General features: G+C 28.0%; 4 protein-coding genes across 7 annotated transcripts; 2 read left to right on the forward strand and 2 right to left on the reverse strand.

Moving 5' to 3' along the window:
• The first annotated feature begins 61 nt into the window (after positions 1-61).
• Positions 62-4,027, forward strand: LOC113791176 (uncharacterized). Of its 4 annotated transcripts, none has more exons than XM_075824203.1 (4): positions 62-195; positions 2,323-2,604; positions 2,665-3,223; positions 3,294-4,027. In XM_075824203.1, the coding sequence occupies exons 2-4, from the start codon at positions 2,434-2,436 to the stop codon at positions 3,923-3,925; spliced, it is 1,362 nt and encodes a 453-aa protein (XP_075680318.1). In that variant the 5' UTR covers positions 62-195; positions 2,323-2,433; the 3' UTR covers positions 3,926-4,027. The 4 variants fall into 4 exon arrangements, with proteins under 4 accessions (XP_075680318.1, XP_027196715.2, XP_075680319.1 ...); XM_027340914.2 differs by lacking the exon at positions 62-195 and adding an exon at positions 876-1,421; XM_075824204.1 differs by lacking the exon at positions 62-195 and adding an exon at positions 1,961-2,066.
• Positions 4,028-4,202: 175 nt separating this feature from the next.
• LOC113791133 (uncharacterized) lies at positions 4,203-6,191 on the forward strand. The gene is made up of 2 exons (XM_027340864.2): positions 4,203-4,473; positions 4,552-6,191. Exons 1-2 carry the CDS (start codon positions 4,293-4,295, stop codon positions 6,174-6,176), a joined length of 1,806 nt encoding a protein of 601 aa, XP_027196665.2. The 5' UTR covers positions 4,203-4,292; the 3' UTR covers positions 6,177-6,191.
• A 118-nt stretch (positions 6,192-6,309) lies between these two features.
• LOC113791163 (uncharacterized) lies at positions 6,310-10,042 on the reverse strand. Its single transcript, XM_027340899.2, is given in 4 exon segments — positions 6,310-8,126; positions 8,466-8,507; positions 8,590-8,670; positions 8,672-10,042. Coding segments are annotated over 4 exon segments (2,676 nt in total). The 5' UTR covers positions 9,782-10,042; the 3' UTR covers positions 6,310-6,683.
• A 1,103-nt stretch (positions 10,043-11,145) lies between these two features.
• LOC113791164 (uncharacterized) lies at positions 11,146-12,157 on the reverse strand. Its single transcript, XM_027340900.2, has one exon. It carries the CDS (start codon positions 11,782-11,784, stop codon positions 11,401-11,403), a length of 384 nt encoding a protein of 127 aa, XP_027196701.1. The 5' UTR covers positions 11,785-12,157; the 3' UTR covers positions 11,146-11,400.
• Between the last annotated feature and the right edge of the window lie 13,306 nt (positions 12,158-25,463).

Genomic DNA, 25,463 nt, shown 5'->3' on the forward strand with positions numbered 1-25,463 from the left:
ATTTTTTTTTATTAATCATACAATTCGTCACCTGTCATATGCCATTGATGAATTTTTTAAAAAAAAACCTTGATAAATACACCCACTACCAACACCACCACGAAATGATTTTATTCCGTTCCAAAAATTGATCCATCAAACAAAATTTAAGAAAAAAAACAAAATTTCCAAAATGAAAAAAATCTCCATTGCGTGGTATGTGGATGTGTTTATTTATTTTTGCATCTTGGATATCGTAGGCGTCTTTGTAAAAAGGAAAAATTTTTTCGTTTGATTATTTATTTATAAGCACCATCACCAGTAGCTCTAGTTTTTTTTCCTTTAAATAATTTTACCTTGAAATCGCATTTTTTCACTTTACTTTACTTTACTTTATAGTTTATCTGGATCAACAATGAAAAATTGATGCATTGAAAGATTGAATTCAATCAATCGATCATGTCCAATGGATTCCGATCAATTTTTGGGTTAAATAAATTATCATTTTCGATTGGAAGAAGAAGAAAAAAAAATTTCCGGAAAATTTCCTTCTGAATTTGATGTTTGGTTTTGATCGGTAGGGAATGAATGCAAAAAAAAACAATCGAAATTTTGAAAAAGAAGGCTTGAAAGTTTGTGAAATTGAGAATTGAAAGTTGTTGGAAAGAAAAGAAAAAACTTTCAAGCAACAAGACGACGACGACGACGACGACGACGACGACGAATCCTTGGAATTTTTGCTTGAAGTTTTTTTCCCTAAACATCGAAAGAGTGAAAAAGAAGAGAAAGATTGCATCGCCATTCTTTTCTTGAAATTCAATCCTGCTCTTTTCTTAAATTTTCGTTTCTCTCTTTTTTCTTTCTTCTTGAAGAAAGTTATTTCTTCATCGATATCGCGCCCTGTTCAATGTTCAGGGAGAAAAAAAAGAACGTTTTGGCTGATTATTGCGGCGACTGTTTTTCGTTGTTTGTTCATTTGTTTGTCATCGGCTATGGATGTTTAGATTGACAACGACAGATTCAATGTCCATTCATTTTTGTCTGGTTGTTTCAAATCAATATTCAAGTTAATTTGAAATAAGTTTCTTCTTTGAAAATTCTTGATTCATCGGGTATTTTTTTTGAAAATTCATTGTGCAGTGCGGTGTTCATTTGAATCAAATTTCTAGTCAAACGTGGTCGAACTTGATTTTCTTCAATAACAACAACAAAAAAAAATTTGTGATAAACCAACCAAATGACCAAATAATCGATTCTGATTGAATATAAAGATTATAATGATTTTAAATAAAAAAATTTCAAATTTACAAACTTCAATGGACGATAGAATAATAACAACAACAACAACAATCATAATGAATTCATTTCGAAATATTTTCTTCATAATTTACATATTTATTACGTTATCATCGTTAATATTATTTCCATCATCAACAACCGTGGTAAGTTCATTCATTCATTCAAACAAAAAAAAAAACAAAAGAAATTTTGATTAATTTTCCTGGAAAACAAACAAAAAAAAAATTCTGGTACATTCGAATCATTCGAATGGATGAACGAATCCCAAAATCGATAGAATCGATTAATCGTTTCGAATCATCCGTTTTTTTTCTGGAACCAAATGATTTTGTCATTTCGAAGAAAGAAAAAATTAATGAATTTTTTTTTCTTTAAAATTTTCATTCATTTTTTCGGTCGATTGATTTGCAACAAATTACGTAATCTTTGATCGTAATAAATGTACATTTCAAACGAGAAAAAAAAATTGTCCTAAATTTCGATCATCGATCGAACGATGATCGATTCTCATTATCAATTTTTTTTTCATTATTATTTTTGACTCGAGTGAATTAATTTTTGTTTGTGAATTTTTATTTTTAACATCAATGAAGAAAGAGTTTTTTCTTTCGCTTCTTAAATGAACAAATATGGGCAGATGGTTTTTTTGCTGTTGAAAATGTGATCATTGCTAATTTTGTGTGATGTCTGTGTGTGTGTGTGTACATTGAGCCATTTATGGTGGCCCACTTGAGAAAAAAGTTTTTTTCTTCACAATTTGATTTGAATTAGAAAAGACGACAATAATTGTGTGTGTGTGTAATGTTGTTTTGGCTACAAAAAAAACAATCATTGATCTTCGCCTAAGATTGATTGATTGAAGGCCAAATACACAATGTTTTTCTTTTCTTGTTGTTTTTCGTGTTTTCAAAATTCATCTTTTTTTTCACAAATTTTTGAATGATTGTTTGTTTTCTTTTTCGAATGCTGGTTTCTCTTTTCTTTTCTTTTTTTAAAATTTGGTTTACCACATTATAATTGATCTTTTAAATTTTTTTTTCATAGAATGGACAACGTTTATTAAAAATAGCACAACCATTACCGCCGGCACCACCACCACAAATAATAACGGATGAATTTAGTCCATTAATAACGGCAAGATGTGATCGTGGTATAATGTATATACAGATTGTAACACAACAACCATTTTATGGTGTTGCACATACACGTGATTATCGTAAATCACAATGTATGATTATTGGTGATGGTTCATATAATACAACATTAAAAATAAGTTTATTAGCACAACCGGATGATGAACTTTATTGTGGTATTCAACGTTTTAAGGTAAACATTTTTTTCTTGATAAAATTGATAAAATTATTATCATTCTCTCATTTCAATCAGGGTGAACGTTCAGTTGGATTAGCTGTACGAATGCATAAATCATTAGAATTATCTGAAGATCGTTTTTTCTATCTGACCTGTCAAAATGGTTATCAAAATATACGTGGTGGTACTTATCGTGTTAATTTAAAACTTATTGATACAAATACTGAACAACGTGCTGTACGATTAATACATGGACAATCATATAAATTACGTGCTGAACTTTCACCAAAAGATAGTATAACAACATTACGTATGAAAAATTGTTTTGTATTTACAAAATCAAATGATAATGTTGAATTAATTGATCGATCCGGTTGTCCAGCTATAACCAATCTAATAACACCATTTTATTATAATGATTCATCAACTGGTGAAGCATATATTGCTGAAATGTTTAAATTTCCACATGATTCAAAAGTACATTTTCAATGTGATGCATTATTATGTAGAGATAATTGTGTTGAACCTGATTGTGAAAATATTCATTCAGATAAACGTGAATATGAATTGGATGGTTATTCACATGTATCAGCATCTACATCGGTTTTTATTCGTGAACCAACCGATTCTGATGGTAAAAAAAATCATAGAAAATTTTCATTATTTTAATTTGAAATTTTTTCTTCTTCTTTTTAAATACTTAGCATTAATCGATGCAAATCAATCCGATGTTGAATGTACTGAATGGCGTTTTCCATGGCTTATTACATTGTGTATTTGTTTGGCAATAATGTTATTAGTTATGTTATTATTGAATCTATTTATGTGTTCATCATTAACATGTCGTTGTATAAAAACTGATGTAAATGAAAAAGAACCAACAGATTTTGATGATTATGATCCATATCGTGCCGATTGGACAGCACCAAATTCATTACAAGGTTCAAGATATTCATTACAACAAGCCCGACAACAATATCCAAGTGATGAAACATTACATTCAAATAATACATCAAATCCTGATTATCATCATCATGATAATAAAGGATTTATTCCTACAACAACAAATCAACAACAACCAACAAAAAGATCAAAAAGAAATGTTCAACCGCAACAACAACAATCCGATAATAGTAGCAGTATATCCGAATCGGATAATGAATCAATTGATCGTCATCATAATCATCATCATAATCATCATCATCCTTATCGAAATGATTATCCAATACAACAACAACAACAAGATTCATTACGTCCAATACGTACACATGATATTGATTATAGTTTTGATTCGCAGCAACAAGGATATCCAAAAACACATACGAAACGATTTTAAATAACAAACAAATTTCCTTATAAAAAAAAATTATATAATATTCTGTTTTTTTTCAAATTAACCCATTCTGGTCGCTTCTGATTTTCCTTATACAATTCAATTCAATCAATCGATTGATTGATTGATTGCTTAATTAATTAATTTTCAATTGATAAATAAATTATCTCAACATTTTTTGCCAAAAAATTACAAAAAAAAAAAAAATTGTCATGGTTATTGAAAGATTAGGAGAAAAAAAAGTGTATCGATTTTTAAGTGGTAATTTAGTTGTAATCATTTGATTTGTATGACAGTGATGATTGGTCATAGAAAAAAAAAATCATTGAATGGATATTTGGAATATTTGAGATTTGAAATGAAATGAATAATGGATCCAAATAAAGTAAATGAATCGTTGAATGATGAAAATGATTCAGATCAACAAGATGATAATTTCGAAGATGAAATAACCACAAATGAATTGACAGTAAAATCAATTTCCGAATTAACACCACATCGTCTACTGTTTTCAATTAAACCTGGTTTTCCAAGACCAAAAAGCTGTGGTGGTAAGTTTGTTTTAAACATTTTTTTTCAAATTCAATTTTGATCAAACAACAAAAACTTTTCATTCGAAAAATCATCAGGAAAATTGAATCAATTATTCGATACCGATGGAAAACCTACCGGCACCATCAATGATGATGATGATGATGAATCAAATGAAACGAAAAGTATACAAACAATATCATTATCATCAACATTACCACCACCAGCAACAACAACAACAACGGTAAAACAACCAATGAATCGATTACATTCATTAGTACAATTACCCGAACAATTAGATTCGCGAACAAAAATTCATTTAAAAATGATTGAAACAGTAACAAATAAACAGGAAATTCAACAACAACCATTGAATTATCGTTCAAAAATTTATGTTTATAATTTTTTCAATTATCCAAATTCATTTTGGTCATATGGTTATCATTTAACACTTGCAATCATTCTAATATTTTATCTTGGTTTAGTAATGTTTACATCACAAACAACATGGGAAGAAAATTGTTTTCTTTATCGTAACGAACATCGTTTTAAATCATATTTTGAATTGATAATTTTTTTACATTTTTTAATTGAATTTTGGTTAAGATTTTGGTCATCACGTGTTAAATTTCCATATAAAAATCTTAATATAAAACGTTGGATTTTCAAATATTTTTTCTATCGTATATCACATATATTTGATATTTTATTAGTTATTGGTGGAATTTTATCTACAACTTGTTTTATTTGGTCAAAATTACCTATTGATTTTACCCAGGATCTTTATGCATTAATAATGTTACGTGGTTTTCATCGTTTATTCAATGTTTTACAATGGACTAGTGTACAAAAACGTGATAGTCCATGGAAAATTCTTATTGAAGTTTTTCATGATGGTGGACAATTATTATTCGCTATGTTTTATCTAGTTTTATTAATAATATTCTTAGTTGCATATGGAATATTTTTGGCCGAAACAAATCCCGATCATGATCATAATTTAAATGATACAAAAATAAATAATCTTATGGATTCAATTTATACAACATCAATAACATTATTAACAGTTGGTTATGGTGATTATTCACCAATCACATATGCTGGTCAAGCATTAACCGGTATTGGAATATGGATTGCATTAGCATTGTTTGCAATACCAAGTGGACTGATTGCAACGTCAGTTGCATTAAAAATAACCGAACAGGAAGAAATACGTAAAGGTAAAATACGTAAAATGTTAGCAACAACATTAATACAACGTGCATGGCGTTTTGCACGAAGACAACGACAATATGAAATGGTTAAATGGTTGGATCGGATGAGAAAAAGTGGTCAGGAATCATCGATACCGATTCGTACACATCAAATATTATGGGATAAAATTGATCATGTAATTGAAAATCGTCAACAATTTTTTGCAACACAATTCATACAATTATTATCATTGAATCGTGCTCGACGAAAATTTCGTAGAATCATACGGCCAGATACTGATCCACGTCCAGCAATGAAATCATATCAGGTTAAAAATTCAGATACCATCGATATATTGGAAAATATTCATCAACAATTAGAACAAATAATTCAAAAACAACAAACAGCAGATATTGATAATCAAACAATATTGAATTTTTTCGAAAATAAACTTAAACAAATGGAACAAAAAATGATTGAACAGAATAATGTTTTACAGGAATTATTATTATCGATGAATTTTCAATAAAACTTTTTATTTTTTTCAAAAAATATCTTTTTTAATTTTTGAAATCAATATTGAACATTGATCGATTATCAACCACAAAAAAAAGGTCATTGTTATTAATAATCGATTGTACTATCGATAGTGATGCACACTTGACATTTGATTGTTGAGAAGTATTCGAAAACAATCAATCAAATAAATCACAACATTGATAAGATGTCAAAATTACTGTTGTTTTTTGTAATTTTTTTTTTTAAAATTTCATTAGGTGCAATCAATCAATCAATCAATCAATAGTTTTTTAAGTGATAATTTAATTCTTGTGAACAATTTAATTATTATTGCAATCAATTATCAAATTGAATGTCGGAAAAAATCAAAAATCAAAGAAAAAGAATCAATTTCCGTTATATAAATAGAAAATAATGGCGCCAACATGATAATAAAGATGATGATGATGATGATGATGATTACAAGGTTAAGAATAATGCACCGAAAATCTTATTGATTAATTAAATCAATCTATCGTTATAATGACATTCTTCTTGATCGATATTGATGATGCGGATGATGATGATGATGATGATGATGACCACTACTATGGTTTGATGATTGTTGATTTTGTTGTTGTTGTTGATTTGATGACATTGTTTGTTGTTGTTGTTGATTATTTGATTGACGATTTTCTTGCTGCTGTTGTTGTTGTTGTAATGGAAATGTTGTCGATGGTGATGGAATCGAAATTATTGGTCCAGCCGATGATGATGATACTGTTGTTGTTGTTGTTGTTGCTGCTGCTGCTGCTGCTGTTGATGTTGTTGATGATGATAATGGCGGTGGTTGTACTGGATTTGAATTGATCGAAGATCGATTATTGATGTTTGATGATTGAAAAAAATCATCATCATCATCAATATCAACAATATGAATATTATCATCATCATCATCATAATCATCATCCTGATCATCAACATCATCGATACTTGTATTACTACCTGATGATGCAATCGGATAAAGATATTTAGATTTTTTTAAATTTAAATGATTCGGTCTTGTTATCGTTGTTGTTGATGTTTGTTTCATCATATTAGCTGTCGGTGGATTCGATGTTGATGATAATTTCGATTCATTATTAATCAAAGATGGATTCTTCAATAATTTTGTTGTCGCGGTTGGTGTTTTCGAGCGATTCTGTGTCGATTGCTGTTGATTCGCAAACATTGATTGTTTAGTTGCTGCTGATGGTTGTTGCTGTGGATTTACCTGACGACTTAATGCAATCGATGATGTATGTTTTCTACCTTGTGTCATTATTGTTGAATTATTCTGATTTGGATTCAGATTCTGATTACGTTGATTATTTGAATTTGTTGTACGTAATAATTCAACTAATAAATGATTTGCCAGTAATTGTCGATGGCAACTTTCCATCAATTGTCGTATATGATCGATACGTCTTTCGAATGTATTTTGTTTGGTTTCAATTTTCATCGACATATTCGCCACTCGATTTTCAGTCATTTCAATACGACGTGATAATTCTTCAATCGATTGTTGTACTAATTTCGTTCGTAATAGTACTTCGGTTTGTCCATCACTATAACTTTGCATAACGGTTTTCCAATCAACTGGTCGTAATAATTCACGAAATTTATTTAATGCAGCTAAAAATTGTACTAATGCAATGAATTTTTGTGCCATTGAAAGATAATCATGTTGTTTATAGATTGGCATTGGACGTTCACGAAAAAATTTCGATACCAGTTCATAGGTACGATGTGCTTTCCACGACCGGTATGCACGTTGTATCAGTAATGCTGCGGCAACTTTTTTCCGATTACGGATATTATTTCGTTCAACTTCTTCGATTTTCAATGCAAGACCAGTACCAATAATACCGGCTGGTAAGGCAAATATAGCAACACCTAATATAGTGAACATTGTTGATATGATTTTACCGACCCATGTTACCTACGGTCAGAAATCAGAAACGAAAAAAAAACGAAACCAAAAAAAAACGAAACCAAAAAAAAACGAAACCAAAAAAACAAACAAGGATTATATAAGGTTATTTGTGAGGCAAACAAAGAAACCAATAAAAAAAAACAGAAAACAAAATAACTGGATTCGACCAGTTTTCTGGTTTATCAAAAATAAAAATTCCTTATCAAAAAAAAACATTTTTTTCTCCTATTTCATTGTTTTGATTTGGATTTTTGAATAAAAGAAATTTCTTTGTTTTCTTTGTTTTGTTTTTTGTGAATATTGATTCATTGATAAGATTTTTTACTTCAAAACGTTGACACTTACCGGCACACGATCACCATATCCTACTGTTGAAAGTGTAACAATCTGTAGTTGTTCAATTTGAAAAAAGAAAGTTTTGTTTTAAAAGAAGAAAATCTTATTGTAAATATTGAATGGCTATACTAACCGCCCACCACATTGCATCAGCAATACTATTAAAATTATCATTTGTATCTCTTTCGACTAGAAATGCAACATATGCTAGAAACACAAAGAACAATAAATTCTGTATAATAAATAATGAATAATTGTTCACGTTGATCATAAATAACTGAAGCTAAAACTTTCCATGGTTTTAGCGGACGATTTAATGTTAAAACTTGTGCAACTTGAAAAAAACGATGAAAACCACGAAATGCTGAAACGACAAAAACTTCATGTCCAGTTTTACTTGGATTAAAAACCAATACAATTGTTGTAAAACTCAATATGACAAAATCAATTAACCTTGATGGTATTGTTAGATAACGAACTTTACCCATTAAACCACGATAACGTTTTTTACATGCACAAGACCAAAGACCTAAACAAAATTCAATATTAAACCAAACAACAACAACTTTTTCTAACATATAAACAGATTTTATAGCTTTTTCTTGTAATGGTGCTTGTTGTATTGTTGCACAAATTGTTAATATTAAACAAACAAATACAATAACAAATACCATAACATGATATGTTATTGACCATGGTGTTGATGTTGATGGATGATTTAAAAATTGATAAATTAAAAATCTTCTACGATAAAGTTTTAATGTACCTGGTGCACCATTAGCCATTGTTGGATCATCCGGTACAATTAAATCATCTAAATAAGTCATTATATCCGATTTACGCCGGTCACGTAATTCACGTTTTTTCCGTACATCATCTAACATTGCCATTATACGTAATTTATTACGTGCTGCTGTTATTGATGAATTTGCACGTGGTCGTGGTGATGATGAACAATATTGTTGTTGTTGTTGTTGTTGTTGTGTTGGTGAATTTGGTTGATCAATTTGAATACTTGGTATCGATTGTTGTTGTTGTTGATCTTCAATATCATCATTATAATAATAATTATTCTGATTTTGATTAACATTATTTGTAACATATGAATTACGTCGTCCGCCACCAATTCCCGCCAGTCCGGTATTCCACCAACTTGGTTGCGGTGGTTGATATACAGGTGGTGGTGGTTGTTGCGGGGAATGTATTGTATTATACATTTGTTGTTGTTGAAATTGTTGTTGCTGTTGGGGTTGAAGATGTGCAATCGATGATGGTGTAATATTTAATGATAAACGATTAAATGAATTTCGATTCGATGTTGACATTGTTTTTTATGTTTTTTGATTTTTTCTCCCTCCTCAAAAAAAAATCTTAACCCTTGATGATCTTAACAGATCTACTTAGACATTCTTATTAGGATTTTTTTCTTCCCAAAAAAATCATCTACATTTGATTTGAAACATATTGAACACACACACACACACTGAGCAAAATGCAAAACTGACTTATGTAAAATATACAAACAAGAAGAAAAATGGCTAATATCGATTGATCAATCGATCAATTGATGTGTGTGATATATCGAGAAATATACTGGGATATCGATATTATTTTTGGTGTGATCGATTTTTGATTTTCAATTGATTTTTGATTTGATAAATTAATAATCAATGCCATATTTGTTTCCCCTACCACTACTACCATTATTATCTATCATTATTAGAGTGGCGACACTTGTTGATCAATGATTAATCAATTAATTTTTGTTGTTGTTGTTGTTGTTGGATGTCTTTATATAATGCATGGATTCGAGACTAAGAAGACGAAGAAGATTCAATGCAACTTGGTTTTGGTTTGGCTGAAAAAAAATGCAAAAATTACAAATTTTCAATGAAACACATTGATCATTGAATTTATCAAATCGGCCCGCCATTTTGATTTTCATTGATGTTTTCTTTGGTTTCTGTTTTGTTTGGTGATTAGTACTTTGGTTGTAATTTAATATCGATTTCATGTCAAGATTGTTGATGTTGTTGTTTTCGCTATTTTTAATAATGATTATCAGAAATAGCGAAAACATCAATAATTTGAAAAATCATTCAAGATTCATTTGAAAATGATTAGGTTAGGTTAACTGTGCTGGCCATTACGGATTTGCGCTAAGGTTAGGTTACATCATTCGGACATTAAATTTTGCATAATTTTTCAACAAAAAGAAAAAACGTACCAAGAAGCAAAAATTCACATCAAATACGGATACAAAATTTTTCGTTTCTTTTCCTTAATTTTTCCAGTTTTTCGTAATCATAATCATCTTTTTTAGCATCCAGATCACCTTTTTTTTGTTGTTATTTTTGATTGCAATATGGTGGCCAGGTTTTTTCTTTGATTGACTAAACTGACTAATCAAGGAAATGACATTAATTTCGTTATGATTAGTTTGCGATTTATTTTTGGTCCAAAAATAAAAATAAAAAAAGTTCCAAATTTATCATCACTTTTGATGTATGAATGATATCGATGTTGATATGAACGTTACGTTTTTTGGTTGTGTTTCACAACATTTCAAGCAAGCAAGCAGCAGCAGCAGATTATAAATTTAGTTACACACACAGAGAAAACAAAATGCGGAAATTTTTTTTTATAAAAATAATTTTATTTCGATAAAATCAGATTTTAATTTTTTTTTTTTTGTAAAAAAGGTGTGCGTTTTATGTGTGAATTTGATTTGGCAAGGAAATTTTTTGTCAGACTAGATAGTGTAAGTGTGTGATTTTTTGTTTGTTTGTAAAAATTTGTAATTTTTTTTTTTGTAAGTTTTTAAAATTACAATTTGGTTTTAAAAAAATTATAATGAGTTTTTTGGGAAAACAGAGAACTTTGAGGAAAAGAAAGTTTAATTTTTGAGTTTTAAAAAACGAGGTTTTTACGAAATTTTTTGTTTTCATTGATTATCCCATAATACTTCTTGATTACCATCATAATGATCAACATATTTACGAACAACTTTTTGTGGTGGCATATCACCATCTTTAACAAAATAATATTGTGAATCTTTATCCATTTCTTTGGCCAATTTTGCCAATGCAATCGGTAACAATGGTATCGGTATCGGTAATGGTATTGGAATTGGCATATATTTTTTACGTTTTTTCAAACCCAATAACATCATCAACATTGGTTTACTTTTTTTACTGATTAATTTTCTCATTAAACGATGACTTGCATCGGCAATCATATGCTGTTCGAATAATACATTGATCATGATTGAAATGATCAATATTGTACATAGGATACGTTTGGAACGTGATGATAATGACGACGACATTGTTATGGATGAATGAATGAATGAAACAAATTTTTAGATGCAGCACGTGTTTCGTGATGTTTTGGTAAAGCACTTTTGTTGTTTAATGAGGATTTTTGTTGTTTTGAAAAGTGAAAAAACGGACCATTTAACGTTGATCACTGACTAAACATTTAATGAAGATGATTTCATTGATTTCTTTCCGTTTTATCCTGGATGAATTTTTTCTTTTTTTTTGAATGTTTTTCTTATTGACTCTTTGCGGTTTTTTCTCACATTTTCTTCACAGGGAAATCAAATAAGTGCGTTTAGACAAAAACGACGATGAAGAAGAAGATAACCATAATAATTAGCTTATGGTCTTATCTAAATAATAATAATAATAATATCCATTTCTGTTTTTTTCGTGACAAGTAAGTCTGTTTTCTGTTTCTTTTCGTCGTTTATCCGGATTTTTTTCTTAAAAAGTTTCTCTATTGAAATGCAGGATTTTTCCAAATTTTTCACATTTTGTTTCGTTGTTTCTTGTGAAACCAAATAAGAAAAAAAACCAAACCATTTGACATGAGTAATTGATTTTTTTTTCGGGTAAACGAGAAACAAAAATTGAATATTTCCAATTTTGCCAGTGATGACATTTACGAAAAAAAATATATATCTAGTGTCAATCAATCAGAGACAAATCTTTTTTTGTTTGCCTCTCCAATCTTATTCAGGTAAATAAAACAAAAAAGGTAAAAATAACCAAAAAGTTGATCAACAGGTATCGTTGAGATACTGTTAGAAATGATAAAAAAAAAAACTAAATGATTAGTGGATGAATGATGATGATGATGATTCTTATTGATCAATGATCGATCGATTGATTGATAATCGATTTTTGATTGATAATCGATTTTTTCAATTTTCAATTTGAATATGAATCTGTTGAAAATATCAATTGCGCCATAAAAATTTTCAAAAAAATCAACTTTATCGCCATCTGTTATTGATGATTTAAAATGAAAAAGTTTTTAATTTTTTCATCAAAAGATGGCGAAACTTTTGATGAAAAAATTAAAAACTTTGGTTTTTTTCTGTATTCAATTGTCATCAACCTAACCTAACTCAACTACAAATCATAGCCATAGTCATCAACCTAACCTAACTTGACTAAAAGCCATGATCATACTCATCAACCTAACCTAACTAAATTGGTCACTTGGATTTTATGTTTTTTTTTAATTTTTATTTTGTTACTTTTTCGGTGCAAATAGGTACATTTCAATCAAACAAACAATTTGGAAATATATTTTCTTTCAATTTTTCAAATTAAAAAAGCGCAATCAATGCAAAAATAATATTTTTTTGTTTTTCTTTCAATTCATGTTGTTGTTGTCGTCGTTTTGGTCTTCCAAAAAAAAAAAACATCCAAAATGTTTATTCATTATTTTTTGATTGGAAACAAAAATATTTTTCAGAAAAAGAAATTTTTGACAGCTGACATCATCAATCGATCGTCACTATGATTATTTCAATCTGGTGGCAATCGAATGATCAAAAAAAAAAACGAAAACAAAAATCTTTAATTCTTTAGCCCAAAAAAAATGTCTTAATCCTGTTTTTTTTTTGAAGATGATTTTCATTTTCATTTCATTTTTCATTCCTCTTGAATATTAATAATTTTCAAGGTTTTTCACTGAAGATCTTGTTTATTGAGCAAAAAGAAAACCAATTATTTATTCATGCAAGTTTTTTATACGTCTTTTGGATTTTCTTTTTGCGTCAATAATGTTGTTGTTGTTGTTGCGATGAACTGATTTCAAATCAAATCAATTAATAAGATTTGTTTTTGTTTTTGGTCAAAAAAAAAAATGTTTTTTCCAAAATTCTCAGCATTCGATCATCAATGGTAATCAATCAATAAGATTTGAACGAAGAGAGTGAAGAATGAAACAAAAGTCATAAATATTTTAGGTTTAAAAAAAACAACAAAATTATCGATTGTAAAGATGTTGTTGATGATAGTAAAGAAGAAATAAATTCGCATTAATTTGTTTGTTTGTTGTTGTATCTTTGAAAACAAAACAAACAACCATATTGTTGATGATGATGATAATAAATTGAAAAAAAATGAAGAAGAAGAAATTAACGATAGTGACGGTTTGGCAAATGATAATGACCATTATTTTTCTATTGTTGCCTATTCTTGAACGGTCATATATCGTATTGGGAAAATACGATGGAACATGCTAAATTCATAAATATTTCTTGCCAATGATAATGATAATGATAATGACAACGATAGCAGCAGTAGTAAAATGGTCATTCTTCGAAGGTCAGATTTATTTCATTTTTATTTTAAAAGTGTTGATATATGTCGTGTGTGAGAAAATATCAGTTGTTTTTTTTTAAAAATATTTTCTTTTGGCTAAGCATCTAAATCAACAACAGAATAATCATCCATCATAATCGATCAAATGACAGTCGATTTTTGTTGGTTGGTTGCTTAGGTTTTCATTAACAATTTCTTCGTTTTTCTAAGATTCTTTCATAGTAAAATTTCCAGATTGTTTTTGTTCCACTGTAATGAGATTTGTAATAAAACATTTGTTGTTTTCTTATCTGTACTGATATGAGATGTAAGAATATCTAAACATATCTGTACGTCATCAGACTTGAAACAATAATCATTTTTTGGGGGGTGAAAATTCTTCATTCGACTGAATTTAATGAAAATCAAACAAAACAAAACAAAACAGAAAAAAATTCAATCAATCAATCATCAAATGATAATGAAAAATATGCAAATTTTTTTTCTTCAGATTTCTGTGTGTGTGTGTGTGAAATTACAATAATTTTTCATTATTGTTTTTTTTCTGTTTCTGTTTTTTATTGAATTTCGATTTATCGATGCAATATTTTAAATTTTCCAAAGAATTTCTGGAATTAATTATCACATTCTCGATAGGTGGTTGTTGTTGTTGTTGTTGTTGGCGAATTATTGATTGGAATGTTAAAGGGTCACCTACCTGCCTACCTGATTGATTGATTGAAATGGATGCTGATCAATATGCATATTGAAAATTTAAAAAAAAATGTGCGAAAAAATTTATCAATTTTGGCCAACCTTGTAATTTGATTGTAAATTTTCCAAGAAAGAAAGACAGAAAAAAACATTGTTTTGTTTTATTTTGTTTTTGTTGTTGTTTTCGTTGACCAGCTTTCGATTTTGCATCAATTGATGATGAGAAAATGTAAAAATTAATTTTCTGGAAATTTTCTGGAATTTTTTCATCTAATTTGTCTGAAACGATGCGAAAAAAATTGTCAAATCCCAAACAAAACAAAACAAAACAAAAAACACATCACGAGCAAGATTTCAACAGAAGAAGAAGAAGAAAAAAAGTGATTTTAATTAATCTATTGCGTGTATTTAATTACCATTTCAACCAATTTTCTCTTTTTTTCTTTGGTTTCGCTCATTTAATGTTTTTTGTCAAAAAAATTTTTCTTTCGAATCAAAAATCGATTTCCAAAATTTATAAAATTTGGAATTCAGAGAAAAAATTATGACATTTTTTGATGATGATGATGATTAACAGAATTGAAATTAAAATTAAAATTATTAAAAAATTGATTTCGATGAAAAAACTAATTGATTAAAGTCAAAGTTAATTGATTAGATTTTGATTGATTTTTCAATCATTCATTCTAACAGTCAATCAATCAATTTGATGATGGATCGATCAAAAGAATCCAGAAATCGAAAAAATCAAAAATCAAAATCACAGCCAATATTACCATCATAATTTGATTATGATGATAATTATGATTGATAATTTCATTGAATGGCTAAAAACGAAAAAAAAAAATCAATAATGATTTACAGAAAACAATAGAATCCATTGGGAAAGAATATATTTTTTTTTTCTCCACATTTTCTACATTTACATAATGCGAGCAAAAACACAAAACACTGTTGAAGCATTTTATTGTACAGAAAATGAAAAAATGAAATTTTTCATTATTTAAAATGATGATTATAAATTCATAATGATGATAATCATTAGCATTATGTTTTTATTTGTGAATGGTTGGATGGATGGATGGATGGCATGGCATTGACATTGAATATAATTTTTTTTCATTCTGTGTGAACATCATCAAGGTTAATCATAATAATTAACGATGATGATGATGATTGTTTTTATCTTCTTCTTCTTCTCCATCTTCAAGGATCAGAAAATTCATCTGGTTGGTTTGAAAAGAGTTTTAGGTGATTGGGAAAAGTTACAGTGTTTAATCATCATGGTGGTATACTGATAATATTTCAAATCAATCAAATGTTCAATTTTTGGTTTGAACAAAGAAAAGAAAAAATTTCCAATAAAGATGTTATATTCATTTTAGTTAGCTATTTCCTAAGAAACATTTTTTATTATTATTTTGACTTTGACATATTTCATTTGAAAAAAATTTTATTATTGGAAAATAGGAAGGAAATATTATGATGACGATGATGATATTATGTCATACTTGAATAATAGTTTTTTGTTGTGAAAAGAAAATAAAAAGTTTCATAATAAACATTTCATAATTTTTTTTTCATATTTCTTCTTGAAAATTATATTAGTGATCGATTGATTAAAGGTCATTTTTTAAAAAAAATTTTCTGGAAAAATTATTTCCCGAAAAATTTCTTCATTTCAATCAGGGTAAAAATGAGCTTGATTTTGACTCTGTTCCGGTTTTTTTTTCTTCTTTTACAAAACAAATACCGGACAAGTTCAAAAAAAATGTTTATGATTTTCAAATCAAATCAATCATTATACATGAAAATCGGTAATTTTTTTGGAAAACAACCTACAGGTTGTTTATCCATTCATTCATTCATTCATGGTTATTTTATTAATTTTGGGAAGCGAAAAAAAACGACAACATTTTTTTTTGATTTAATAACAACGATAATTGATAGTCAAGTTGGCTTGGCTTGACTGACTGACTGACTGTATATTTCCCGAACGACCATGGTCAATTATCATCATCAGGTTTTTTCTTTTGATGTATGTATTAGTTTCCGAACGGGCTGAAATCCCGAAACAAACAAACATCATTGAAAATTGAATTTTCGTTTTTTTTTAAATATTAGTTGTCCTAGTCGGACAACAACAACAACAACCATCAACCATCATTATTATTATATAACCATAAGCTTGAAATGATGCACTTCACCTCTCTTATATTCAATCATCACTTTTACTTTTTATTTTTGAAGAAGAAGAAGAAGAAAAAAAAACAAATTTTCATCTGACTTTAATGATTTCCCTAAACTTCTTCTTCTTCTTCATTTTTATTCATCTACAGTCATCAGTGATCCTTCTGGACATTTTCCCGTTATACGGACATAAACTTGATGTTGTTGTTGTTGTCGAATGATAAAATCGAAAATGTAAAGAAAACGGAAGTAAAATATTCGGACAGCATCGTGCTTAAATATTTTTTTATTTGAAAAAAAAACATAAACAGAACATATAATTTTTGTTTCTTTTATTTTATTTATATATGGAAAAAAAAGGTGAATCAACAAACCCTGATAGATCAATCAAAGTTATGACAATCAATTACACTAATCTTATGATAATGTTTTCATTTCAAAAAAATCTTTATTTTTTTCTTCATAAATCTCTCCATAAATTTTACCAAATTTTGGTTATGGTCGAAATTTCTTTGACAAAAACAAAAAAATTCAATTGCAAAATGGTAGCATCAATTTTTTTGTTTTGTTTCAAATATCAAACTACAATGGTAAATGATTAGTTGAGTGATTGAGAGAGAGAGAAAATTATGTTTATGTGTGGCCCATTAGATAAGTAAAATGAGAAAAGGAATGTGTCGACATAACAACAAAAAAAACAATTACCTTGTATGATGATAGGGACATAGGGAATATTGAAAACTAGAAAAACTTTACAAACAAACAAACAAAAAAAAAGAGTCAAATGAAACACATAAATTTCTGAGAAAATTTCTCCGAAAAATAAAAGAGAAAAGGTTTCATTTGATTATCAGGTTCCAAAAAAAAAAAAATAGACAAAAAAAATCATTTTTTTTTCTATTTCACCTTTGACTCTTTTCTTCTTCTTCTTCGATGCTCCTCCTTGTTGTTGTTGTTGTTGTTGTTCCAAAATATATTATTCAACAATTTGGAACAGTGGAACAAAAAGGGAAAAGACTGTGATGTTTTGGATCGCGAAAATTCAAAATCATATTTTTCTCTATCTTTCTCTGTGTGTGTTTGTTTTCAATCATCCACTTTCTTTCTCACTTACTTACATTGATTTTTCTCAATTTTTTTTTCTTCAATGATTTTCATTCCGGCAATATTTATTCATTTTTTTTTCACTGGAAATTTCCCCTTTTAATAATAACGTTTGATTTTGTTTGACTTTCTTTGAAAAAGTTTTTTTTTTTTTGTTTTCTCGGCCAGTTTTTCGTCATTTTTTGTAGTTGTCATTTTTTTTGCTGCTGCTGCTGCTGTTATGTCATCAAAAAATAAAATTTTTTTCCCACCACCATATCTTACAGTGTTCTTTGTGTGTGTAGCCCCCAAAACACTTTTTGTTCTAAGGTCTTTCTGAAATGAATCTTGTTTAATAATCGATTTTTAATAATTTTCATTATTATTTGGTTAAAAGTTTCAATAATGGATTGATTAAGGTGGTTTGTAATGATTTTTTAGTTTGTTTGTTTGTGTGTCCATTTTGTGTTTTGATTGTGTAAACCAACAATTTGTCAATGGCATCCGATGATGATGATGATAACAACAACAACAACAACAACATCGAAAACATCGACAATGATGATAATGAAAATTGGTTATTACATAATTTTTTTTTGGTGATTGTGTCATGTCATAATGTGAAAATTATCTTAAATGAACCGCTTTGAAATACAAGTGTGTGTGTGTGTGTGTGTTTTTCTTCTAGTCAGTATGGTTTTTTCAGTAAAATTTCTACCTCGATTCATAACTGTATTCATAACTGTGATAATGTGAAATATTTGTATAGTATGGATGATCCCAAATAATTGATTTCAATCAATCAAAAAACAAATGATCAACAAGTTTCAAACAAACATGATGACAATCATACATTGTCCATATTTTATAGGTGATTTTCTATATAAATTTTGTTTTTTAATTTAAAACAATTTTTTTTTCGGTCACATCATTGATTCGATCGATATTTTTCCAATTAGATTGGCTTTTTTTTTGTCCTTAAATTGGTCCGAATCAATTTCGAATTGAATTGACCTTTTTTTTTACATTCTTTTTCTATTGATTATTTATCGATTTTTGTTTTGTTTTGATTATTGAAAACAACAACAAAGACAACAGATCTAATTTGATTTATGGATATTTGTTCATTTGTTTGCATTGTGTTGACAAAACAAAAATCTGAAACAATCAAATCTTTCGATCATCATCATCATCATCATTTTGGGTCAATTTCAAAAAAAAATTGTTGTTTCAAGATTACAATCACGCAACATTCAAAAACAAAACATTCAGAAGAAAAAATTGTCATCCGCAAAATCGAGAAATTTCTCGTAAATATCAAGATTATCATCATCATTGTCGATAAATGAATGTTAGAGAAAAATTAAAAAAAAAAAAAGAGCAAATGTAAATGCCCAATCGATAATGATTTAAACTAGATATTTTCATTTTTTTCGTTTTGTTTTGTTTATTTATTTAAAAGAAAATTTTGCTAAATGAAAAAAAAATCCATTTTCATTTTTGAAAAAGAGAAACTTTCGAAAAAATTTTCGTGTCGTTTTGTTTGCTTAAACACACACGCACACACACATTGACCCCGCCGCTAAGCAAAATAACTTTTGAATTGCTTGGCCATCGATCGATCGATCGATTGATGATCATCATCATGATGCTTGTGTTTGATCAAGTGTGTGTGTATGTGTGTATTTGATGCAAATTTGCTAAAACACTTTCATTAACGTTGAAAAAAGGTGGGAAAACAAAACTGATGATGATGATGATGATAAAGAGGATAAAGATTCTTGAAATTAAAAAAAAATTTGGATCAAAAACAAAGTGATAATGATGATGGTCACTTCTCATTGAATTGTTATTGAATCAAAATTTTATCATTTTTAATTCTAAAAGTTTCCAATTTTTTTTCCCTCAGTTACCTGATAAATTGATTGATTGCGAACGAAAATCAAATCAAAATTTTTTTTCCCCATTCAAAATCACCCAGAAAAAACGAATGTTGAAAATGTTGAATTCCATCGATTCATCATCATCATCCTCATTGTTGTTAATGTTGATTGATCATTATCAATTTTGTTATTATTTACAAAGAGAATAATGATCATGTATCAAATTAAGTTTATTTATTTTAAACAAATTGATCAACAACAACAACAACAACAATCATCAACAATATTGATTGAAAAATTACATCATCATAATCATAATGTTATTGAATGTAATGGCCAAAAAAAATCCTATTCAACATTGAAATTGAATAATAATAATCCATTTATACAGACAAATTTATATCATAATCGTAAAAAAAAGAAAAAGAAATTGAAATTGAATATATTCAAATTGATTCACCTTCATTACTGCAACAACAACAACAACAGAAAATTTCATTTGTAACAAAAAAAGAAGAAAAAACATCTTTCTTTCGTCTTTCTTTCACCTCATCATCATTATCATTATCATTATTACAATCTTCATTTCATAAAACCATCGATAATCGCATTGATAATCAATAAATTCAATTAAGTTATCATTTCATTCAATTTTCCATTGTTCATGTGTGTGTGTGTGTGTATTAGTGTCAATGTTAATTGAATTATCAATGTTTCTTTTGTTGTTGTTGTTGTTGTTGAAATTCTTCAACATTGAATTGATGCGATAATAATAAAATATATTCAAAATATCTCCATGTGTAAGGTATCGTTTGATCCGGTTTAACCCTGCAAAGTTTATGTTTGTTTTTTATGTTTGTTCGCTTTTTCTCTATTTAAACAATAAATAAACCCATTTTTGCATATCTTCACACAAAACAAAACAAAACAGAAAAACTTGACAAAATTTCAACAACCAAATAAATAAATAAATTCAATCAATCAATCAATCAATCAATCAATCAATTGATCAGTTGACCCTCATCAAGTGAGATTCTTTGTTTTTGCAAAAAAAAAAAACAAAAAAAAAAACCTTAAATCTTTATGCCAACAAAATCTTTGTTTTGTTTTTTCATTATCATTGCCTTGGATAACCACAATCATCATCAACATCCACCAACAATCTACAACGAACATCTATCATCAACCAACGAACGAACAACATCTATGTGACGATCATGATTGAATTTGATGAAATGTTGTAATGTGTGAATATAGTGTGTGCATTTGTATTGATCACCTTGAAAATTTTTTGTTTTTTTTGGTTGGTTGGTTATTTTGGCATCCCAATATTTCATCTTTCTCTCTGTGTTTTTTGTGTGCATATGAAATTCAAATATTTTTGTTTTGAGGAGAAAAAATATGTAAAAAACCAACTAAAGAAAATAGCAAAAGTGAACAATGTTTTGATTGGCCAAACAAACAAAGAATTCTGAAGAAGAAGAAGAAGAAAAAAACAAGATAAAAGTTTTCTTGTTTTTGAAAAGTTTTATTCATTTTAAAAATTTCAAAAAAAAACCAATCAATTCAAATTTCGCGCCATTTTTTTCGGTTTAAATTTGTTTTCGTTGCAAAAAAGAAAAAAAATTACACAACCTGTTGAATACGTGTTTCATTTTCATTTGATGATACTGTGAATTAAATGAAATGATTAGAAATTCAAAACAAGAAATCGATTAAATGATAATGAGAAAACTAAAAAAAAATTGATAGAAAAACTGATCAATGTCAGACATTTTAAAAACAAAAATTTTATCATCATCTTTTTTTTTGTTGAATTCATAACGTTTGTCACACAATTTTTCTTCTTCTTCTTCAGCTAAAGATCGAAGTAAATAGAAAAAATCTCAAGTGTTACCTTTACACCTTTAATTAATTTCTGCTCAAGCTAAAAAAAACGTTCTCTTTTTTTTAAAAAAATTGATAATTTTGCATCCAAAAATTTTTCTTCCATGAAACAACAACATTAGATTTGATTCGATTTGTTCACAAACACTGTAACCATTTGATTGATTCCCAAAAAAAAAGAAACATCATTTGTAATTATCCTTTTTTTTTCTTTCCCGCTAAAATAAAATTGTGATCTGGATGTTCAGAATTTTTTTTTCTCACTGTGGTTCATTTCTTTCAAAATTCGTTGTTCTTTTTCGATCTCCATCTCGATTTACGCAAAAAAAAATTCATCATTATTAACATCAATAAATTCTACCGATAAGATTATCAGATTTCAACAACAAACTCTCTCTCTCTCTCTCTCTCTCTCTCTCTCTCTCTCTCTCTCTCTCTCTCTGCTTGTGTGTAGTCATCATCATCATCATCAAAATTACATAGTCAAAAAAAAAGTAAGTCAAATCTTTTTGGCATCCATTTCCATTTGTTTGTTTTGTTTTGTTATTCATTAGGTCATTTTTATAATTTATTTACCTTTTTTTTAAAAAAAAAATTAATTATAATGTAATGGATGTTTAGATGTTTAGAAATAATAATAATCCAAACATTAACATTAACAACAACAATCAATGTTGGTCCATATTAACACACAGAGTAAGTGAGTGAGTGTGAGAGAGATAAAAAAGATTTAACTAATTTTATCCATGTCAAGGTCATGTTATTTATGTATGGCCCTAAAAAAAGTGATTAAGATTGAAATAAAAGATTAAAATAATGATAAGGTATGTGTGTTTGTGTTTGGATAAAATCTATGCAAAAAAAAAAAAGATTTTCTTTTTTGGATAAATTTTTGTTGTTGTAAAATGTTACAGTGATGAACAAAAAAAAAAAAAAACAAGATATGTTGTACATTCAAGTTTTCTATAAACAGGATAGAGAGGTTTCTCTCTTAATTAATTAATTAATTAAGATCAAATGATGTAATTAAGGAATAATTTTTTTTTAACACTCAATTGTCATCTTTGTATGACATTTGTTCATTCATTGTTTTTTCCTGATTAAAAAAAAAATCCTAATCGATAATGATTTCGGGTCAAATCAATTTTTTGTTTCAATTTGTTTGGTTTTGTTTCCAAAGTATAATTTGTTGTTGTTGTTGTTGTTGTTGTTTTTCAATTGTTTCAATCGACTAAATCAAATTCGACTAATTGATTTGATTTCAAAGTTCAGTTAATGTTTCTGCTCTTAATTGATGATGATAATGATAATAATTAACCGATATAATAACGGATAACGGATGGATGAACGTTATGATCAATATCATCATCATCATCATCATCAGTATCAGATAATTATCGATCACTAATTATTGTTACTGATTTATGAATGAAGGATTAAATTTTTTCAGTTTCCCATCGTTATTGGTCTTTGCCATTGATATTTCTTACTTTTAAGTTCATCCAATCAACCACAAACGACAATGACAATAACTAAACAAACAAACAAAAAATCCATAATGTCTCATTGTGGATTTCGATCAATCGATGATCGATGATCATTGTCCATTGATCACCGATCATTCAAAGATCCATTGACCACAAATCAAATCATTTAGTCAATTCAGCCATTCAGTCAGTCAATCAATCAGTTATTCAAATTTAAATGCACCAAAGTTTGTTCAAGTGAATTAAATATGAAATTTTTTTTTGTTGTTGTTGTTGAAAAAAAACCAAGTTTAATTAACCCGGAAAGATTCGATCCAAAACAAACTAACATTCGATTTTCGTTTCAATTCAACAACAACAACAACAACAATTTCGTCTGTTCTCCTTTCGATCTCTCTCATTCGCTCTTCAAAAAGTAATTTTTCGAATAGAGTATGCGTGTTTTGAAGTATTTGAAGTATTTGCCAAGTTACCTGATTTCTCTTTTAAATTTCTGTAAAGTTTCTGTTGAAAATTGTCGACCTTTTTTTTCTCCAGTCTTTTCCGAAAAGATTTTTATGTTTTCCTTTACAACGAAAAAAAAACGGGAAAAAAAAATCATAATTCACAAAACCCGAGATATGCGAAAAAATGAAAACAGAACAATATCTTTTTTCCTGGAAAAACACGTGCCACATATGATTGATTGATTTGAAAACCTTGAATTTTTGTGTTTTTTCACCAATTTTTTCAACACCCTTTTCAAAAAAAAAAAAGAAAAGATCCGGTTGATTTAAAGTTTGTTTTTGTTTTGTACACTTGAAATTTTTTTTTCCATTTTAAAACTTGATGACAACCAATGAACAACCCTTAGGGTTTTCCAATTTTTCATGTTGCTTTGGCTGTTTGAAAAAACTTTTAACTGAATGAAAATAAAATGTCAAAAAGAAAAAAGGTGGAAAAAAAAATCCAGTTGTTACTTCGGTGACTACGTGAATAAATTCAATCTTTTATTTTTTTTGTTGACTTTGAAAATTTTTCTACATTTTCATTAATCTTTTTGGGTTTTAACATTGAAAATGAATCTAATTTTGATAATTCAATGATATGATGTGATGTGTGTGATAAATGTTAATGTTAATGATGATGATGATGATGATGATACCTGTACTTCTTATGTTTGAGTTGTGTACATGACAATCATCATCATTTACATTTTGAAAATGTACTCTTAGAAACGAAATTCCAGTTTCATGTTTTCTAGATTCTTAATAATGTAACAAACGATAATTCTTAATAGATTTTTTTCATCATCATCATCATCATTTTTGCTTTGGAGGTTAAATTTTTTGTTTTGTTTTTGTTGGTTGATTTACATTTCTTTCTGGTTTTTTTTTCGCTGACTCTCACACACAAACACACACATTCGATAATTGATTCTTGTCAATCAACATGAATTCATTTTTTCGGTTGAAATTTTTCTTGGAAAAAAATATATATGTGACACATCTCTAAACACCTTGAACACAAGACTTGAAAAAACTCTCTCTCTCTCTCTCTCTCTCTCTCTTCCTATATTTATAATTATCATTATTAAAGATGGATAATTGATAATTAATATTTAATTTTATTGGATTTCAAATTTTTGGAAGAAAATGTTGATTTGCAATGAGCTAAAAAAAATAAAAAATTACGCTAATGACGATGATTGCAAATTGAATATATTCAATCAATAAATCAAAGAATTTTTTCACTTTTTCACTAATTTACATCACCTCGGTGTTGTTTGCGAGTTGACATTGTAAAAATCAAGGATTCCATTTTTATCCAAAGAGGAAAAAGAAAATTCTTCTTCTTCTTCTTTGAGTTGGATTTTTTCTTGATTCAAGGCAAACATGATTAAATTAGTTTATTAATTATAAACGATTTTTTTTTTGTTTGCCATTACTTAATTAATTAATGATAACAGCAAAAATAAAATTCCTAGTTTTTTTTTTTGTTGAAAAAACAACAACAACAACACGTAAGACCGATGACGTCAAACCAAAATGGAATGATAATTTTGTTGTTGATTTGGTTGAAATGAATTTTTAAGAAAAAAAAATGTCTGAAGAATCGATTTCAAGTTGCAAAATTTTTTCTTCTGATCAATTTGGCCCAAATGACTATTTCGGCCAAAAGTCC

Source organism: Dermatophagoides pteronyssinus, unplaced genomic scaffold, assembly GCF_027571235.1.
Source record: "Dermatophagoides pteronyssinus isolate colony J.1.1.1.1 unplaced genomic scaffold, Derpt_VIB-CSIC_2022.12 sq0054, whole genome shotgun sequence".
Lineage (NCBI taxonomy): Eukaryota > Metazoa > Arthropoda > Arachnida > Sarcoptiformes > Pyroglyphidae > Dermatophagoides > Dermatophagoides pteronyssinus.